Source organism: Pinus tabuliformis, chromosome 3_2 (assembly GCF_031772625.1).
Source record: "Pinus tabuliformis cultivar Carrire ecotype Pingquan chromosome 3_2, CPIR1, whole genome shotgun sequence".
In the NCBI taxonomy this organism is placed as follows: domain Eukaryota; kingdom Viridiplantae; phylum Streptophyta; class Pinopsida; order Pinales; family Pinaceae; genus Pinus; species Pinus tabuliformis.
In genome coordinates this window covers 587,071,517-587,077,485 of record NC_142302.1, presented here as the reverse complement: position 1 = coordinate 587,077,485, position 5,969 = coordinate 587,071,517, and the positions used below count along the sequence as shown (strand labels likewise).

General features: G+C 43.5%; 1 protein-coding gene across 1 annotated transcript; it reads right to left on the bottom strand.

The window, feature by feature from the left end:
* Positions 1 to 2,425: 2,425 nt before the first annotated feature.
* LOC149181928 (uncharacterized) lies at positions 2,426 to 3,238 on the bottom strand. Its single transcript, XM_089414379.1, has one exon. It carries the CDS (start codon positions 3,236 to 3,238, stop codon positions 2,426 to 2,428), a length of 813 nt encoding a protein of 270 aa, XP_089270505.1.
* Between the last annotated feature and the right edge of the window lie 2,731 nt (positions 3,239 to 5,969).

The window sequence follows — 5,969 nt, the reverse complement described above, 5'->3', positions numbered from 1 at the left end:
TTGAGGGCCCATGAAAGTTCCTCTTCCTGAGATTGTCCCACGTGAGAATCTTGTTGTGACATAGGAGCCAGAGAAAGGTGGAGATTTTCAGCCAGATGGAAGGGTCCCAGACTTTGCTCCAGAGAGGATCTTTCACCATTTGTTCCTTGATAATGAGATTGTAGGCCTCTCTCGTAGTAAAGGTGCCTCTTTCTTCATATCCCCATCTAAGGATATCCCTTTCGTCAGAGATCTGTATTCTCCTTTTCATTAATTCTGTGTCTAGAGTTTGTTGAACTTGTGGCGTTCCTTGTCTTAAGATCTGATCCGCCTTGATCCATTCCCTATACTCTTGGGTCGATGAGTTCTTCCAAAAGTTTTTAACCTTGTCATATGATTGCATATCCTGCTCCGGAAGTTGCATATGAGAAATTTGGTCCTTTAACTTGGGCATCTGCTACCAGGAATCTTCCCAAAACCTTGCAGTGTTGCCATTCTTCACTTCCCAAAAGCTGTGCTGCTGAATGAGACTTCTGTGTTGCTTGGCCGAGTTCCATATTAGGGAGCCCATGCTAACTTCTGACATTCTTATTAGTTCCTCCGTTGGGCAGTTGCTTGCATACTTAGTTGTCCAAAGAGAAGCCCAGGGGGTGAGAGGCGCAGTCAGCCATTTCCACCAAATTCGAGCTCCCATGACTTCATTACTGTGAGAAGGATCCCTTAATCCAATACCGCCACCGCTCTTTGGAAGACATGCAGTGTCCCATTTGACAAGAGCCCATTTGCGCTTGTGACCGGTGCTGCCCCAAAGAAAGGATCTTTGGAGATGCTTGATTTCTTTGAGAACCCATTTGGGAGCTGCAAGGATGGAGAAGAGGTATAGCAGCATAGCATGAAGAACTGCTTTTATGAGGACTAGACGACTCGCCATATTTAGAGATCTGTGAGTCCAAGAGGAAAGGCGAGCCTCCAGTTTTTCTAAGAGGATCTTCCATGAAGAATGCTTCAGGGCCGAGGCAGTCAAAGGAGCTCCTAAATATTTGGAAGGAAGGTTAGCAATGGAGAATCCCAGAATGCGGGCGATAGCTGCCTGAGTGATAGCAGGGGTGTGGAAAAAGAATATCTGAGATTTGGATTTATTGATAGATGCTCCTGAGGCCTCCGAGAAGTCTGTCAGTAATGATTTGAGCTGACGAGCTTCCTGGACCGAAGGATGCCCAAAAAGCATGTTGTCATCAACAAATTGTTGGTGAGTGAAGGTTGAAGAGTTGTGAAAGGACAAGCCTCTGAGACGTTGGGATTGCTGAGCTAGTTTAATGCTTCGGCCCAATCCTTCTGCCATAATGACAAACAAGAATGGGGAGAGAGGGTCTCCCTGCCGAATTCCCCGAGAAGGATGAAAAGGAGAGGAGGGAATGCCATTGACCAGAACAGAAAAGAAAGAGGAGGAAATGAGACTCATAACCCATCTAACCCAAGGAGGAGCAAAGCCAAAAGCAGTTAGAACTTTTTTAATGTACATCCAGCTTAAGCTATCAAAAGCCTTTGAAAGATCTATTTTGAGGAGCATACCTGGCTTCTTGGAGTGCTTCAGGGAATGAATTATTTCATGAGTTAGGATGATACCATCCGTAATTTTCTAACCTTCGACGTATCCAGATTGCTCAGGTGAGATGATGAGAGGAAGCAGCAATTTGAGTCTGGAGGCAATGATTTTGGAGACTATCTTGTAGATTATATTGCACAGAGCTATAGGCCTATATTTGTTAGGTGTGCTAGGTTGATCCACCTTGGGTACCAGGGCGAGGAATGTGGCATTCATTCCTGGAAACATCCATCTTAAGGTTCGTGATTCCTCAACCACCTGCCAGACTTCCATCTTGATCAAATCCCAGAAATTGTGGAAAAAGTTGGAGGTGAATCCATCCGGGCCGGGTGCTTTCCCTGCTTTCAACTGACGAACTGCCGATTCCACCTCCTGTAAGTCTACAGGCTTGAGAAGAAGTTGGTTATGCTCCTCTAAAATAATTTTAGGAATATTTCGAGTAATTTTTTCTATGGCCAGCGATCTGTCTACATTTGGCTCGTGATGCACTTGCTTGAAATAGTTTAGGAGTTCGCTTTCAATTTCTTCATGTGTTTCCACTTTAACTCCCTGCTCATTTTGAATGTGAGTTATGTTGTTACTCATTCTGCATTGGATGGTGGTACTATGAAAAAATTTTGTGTTTTTTTCTCCATCTTTAAGCCACCTTATTCTTGATTTTTGCCTCCATAGCATTTCTTCCTGCTTAGCCCTTTCTAAGATTTGTGCCTCAAGAACTTTTTCCTGTTCTGACAGGTCCTCTGAACGGCCTTCAACAATAATCCTCTGCTGCAAATGTTTCATATCTAGCTCAAGGGCGCTCTGAGCCTGGAAAATATTACCAAAAGAAGTATGATTCCATCATTTGATCTTGCTTTTAAGATGCTTTAGCTTCTGCTGAAATTGAAACATCTTTGAACCTGTTGGAGGGGAAAAATTGTTCCATTCCGAGTTGATTAAGCTGTGGAAATCCGGATGAGACATCCAGAAAGCCTCAAAACGAAATGGTCTTTTGATCAGGTTGCCAGGACGCGTCCACTGAAGGGAGATGGGCCAGTGATCAGATCCCGAGAGAGGCAGGATGGAAGCTGCAAAGTCTCCACCGATATGAATAGCATTGTCTGAAAGTAAGAATCTATCCAAACGAGAAGTGATCTGCTGCGACCTTGCTCTCCTGTTGCTCCATGTAAATAGACCATTATTGAAAGGCAGGTCAATAAGCCAGTTATTCTGAATGAAGTCTTTTAGGGGTTTCCCTTCCTGATTCCCTCTGCTCTTGCCTCCCCTTTTTTCTTCCAGCCTAGTAATCATGTTGAAGTCGCCTCCAGAAATCCATAAAGGGTGCGGTCTATCAAGGTTGATTGCAGAGAGGGTGTTTAGGATTTCTGCTTTATGCATTGCCTCTTGGGGAAAATATACATTGGTTAAGAGCCCGTGTATATTTGTCCCAATGATGTGAAAAATTGCTTGGAGGAAGTTCTTATTTGCATGGATGTTGTTGAGTCTAATAGCTCGGGCGTCCCATAAGATTGCAAGGCCTCCAGATGCCCCATCGGCATCCACTGCAGCAGTGAGACTCCCTGGCCATACTTTTGCTGCAATTCTTTCCAGAGCGTTTGAATTGCATTTGGTTTCTTGCAAGAAAAGGATTTGAGGTTTTTCTCGCATTATCATGTTTTTAAGTATTCTTCCTTTCCCTGGGCCATTAAGCCCTCTTATGTTCCATGATATTAACTTCATTGGGAAGGATTATGATCAGAGTTATAATACTTGGTTAGCTTGGAGTACCTGCCTGACTCCACTAGCATTTCTCCTATTCTGATTGTTCGCTGGAGGTCTGTTTTCCTTCCACGCTTTTTGATATCCTTGGTAATGAATCTTCCATCCCAGGGGCTGCCAGTCTGAATACCTAAAGATTTTTGCCTTTGCGCCCGAGATAGGATCTCCTCCAGATTCTCAAGTTGTCGATCTGGAATTTTGTCAAAATTGTTTGTATTGCATGCCTGCTCTAGGCCTGGGATGTCTAGTTCCCCAATATCTATAGCCTCTGTTTCCTCCTCCATGATCTGAGAATCATTTAACTCCTCATTTGGTTCTTCTGCTATTTTGGAATTAGATTGTAAGTTGTCCACCTCCATTCCTTGGGTATTCCATGTTGGGACCTTTTGCTTATCTGAGGAGGAGGCACCTTTGAGCAGAGGATCTGCTTGTAGTGCTTTGGGGTCTACCTGCTTCGATTGTTTGTCCTTCATCATCTCCGTCTCTGGGGGAGCGGGAGTTTCCGAGCTTGGGTCATTTTGGCGAGCTAATGCTTCGAAGCTATTGCTCGTTGAAGGCTTGGAGGAACTGGCTTGAGGCATTTTAGAATTTGAAGCCAGTTTCTTGTGGGTTTTCCTGCAACTGGCTACTTTGGTAAAGCCATCAGCCTCAGGCGAATCAGATCCAGATGAGGGAGAAGGTTTTTGAGTTAAAGGACAGTCCCTAAATAAGTGGCCCAGGGCATGACATCTTCGGCATCTAAATGGCACATGTTCATAATCAATCAGTTGAACCCATTCAATATCATCATGGAATATACTTACCGCATCTGGGAGTGCCTGGTTGAGGTTCATGTAGACGTAGATATGAGAAAAGGATGTGTATCTGCGGACTTTTATAAATTCACCCAGAACATTTCCAATCTCTTGTAGGGAAGCTTCATCCCAATACTCCACTGGAAGTGAGTATAGTCGAATCCAAACTGGAGCCCAACTGAGATCCTCCTTATCAGGGTTGAAGCGCTCTACCCATCCTCTGAGATATAGGCCGACAGCGTTGAAGAAGTAAGGCCCTCCATCCAGCACCCTATTTCGATCCTCCAGGCAGTTAAAAATGGCCGTGAAGAACCCTTTTGGCCCCAGCTGCAAGGTTATATGTCCCTTTGGGTTCCATTTCGCTGCTATCCAACCCCACAGTGCCTTCTCAGTCGGCCAAAGTCCTATGAACTTGCCTATCAGAGCATGGTCTCTCATATACTGTATCTGAGCATTGATTCTGTGGCTTGGAAGTTCTACCTTCGGACGCTCAGAGGCTACGGGCTTGCATGTTGTCGAGCTGACCTTGGGTTGCTTTTTGTTATCCTATTTTGCCTGTTGTGAGTTCAAATCCACGCTGTCCTCACTCTGGTTTGCTGGCTTGTCGCCTTCCTTATTCCTTTGCCACCCTTCATCGTCTAGAGGGGGAGGCGTTGCGCCCTCCCCCTGGGGGGGGTTCATGAAGTTCTGAACGCTCTATCTATGAATGTAAAAGTCGTGATGCCGTCAGCGTTTGCAGGTCTTTAGCTGTCTGTAGCGACCTGCCATTGTAGAGATCACCAAAACCCTAGAACGCAGAGCCCTCGCGCAGCCTACCTTCGATCCTCCTTTAATTTTTTATTATTATTATAGTTGAAATTATTATTTTATTTAGAGAATATTTTATTTTATTTTAAAAGGAATAGATGTCCGCTTTAAATTGGTAGCCAAGAAACTACACATCTCCTCTATATTAAATTTTAAAATACACTTCTAAATGTAATAACTTAATATCTAATAATATATTAATAATAATAATAATAATTTTTTTTGTTAACCTTGTAGGTCCTCCTTTTCTATTAAATTTAATCAGCAAGTTACAATCATCTGAGAGATTTGGTAGGTGACCTCAACTTATGTTGGCCACATAAGAGCATGGAATGTCATCCAAAACCGAAAAAATATGATCCTTCCTAACCAAGCTATGTAAGACTATATGTCCATATCTATTTTCCTATTTAACTGAAAACTAACATAACTATAATTGCAACTGAAAGTAAATGTTATCCACATCAAAACTAATAGAAGAGACCTTGATTCACTTATCTCCAACCTTTACTGAAGCAGAATCCACTGGTGCTGAGTCTTTGACATTCGACCCCAGAAGTTCATATGATGGCAAGATGCAAAGAAAATGTTTCTCAATCTATTTGAGGTGACCATCTTTTTTCTACAACTGAGACATGATTTTTTGAAATTCCTTTTTGTAGTCCGAGAATGTATGCACTGTGATGGAAATTTCTAAGGCAATTTGTTCCGGGCCCTTGCCAAGGATTCATTTCATTGACCAGTAAAGGAAGAGGGCGTGTTTGAACTGTTTTATTTTGTCACTGGTGTGACCGGGATCTGGTACTAAGAACCCCCAATCCTCAGCTTCAATTTCCATGGAGCTAGCCTGCCGATAGAGGTCGGCCTCCCATTTTTCTATGAGCTACTGAATTTCCTCATCGATGCCCTCGTGGTATGCTTCTACCGCTTACTTGATAATGTTCATGCCAGCTTGTGGCCGCTCGGCTTGCCTCTTGGATTACGGGACTCCCCTTCCTCATATTTTCCTATGGCTTTTCTACCTT

Excerpts from the sequence above, each read along its gene's own strand:
- LOC149181928 (XM_089414379.1), bottom strand. The coding sequence starts at position 3,238 with ATGATAATGCGAGAAAAACCTCAAATCCTTTTCTTGCAAGAAACCAAA.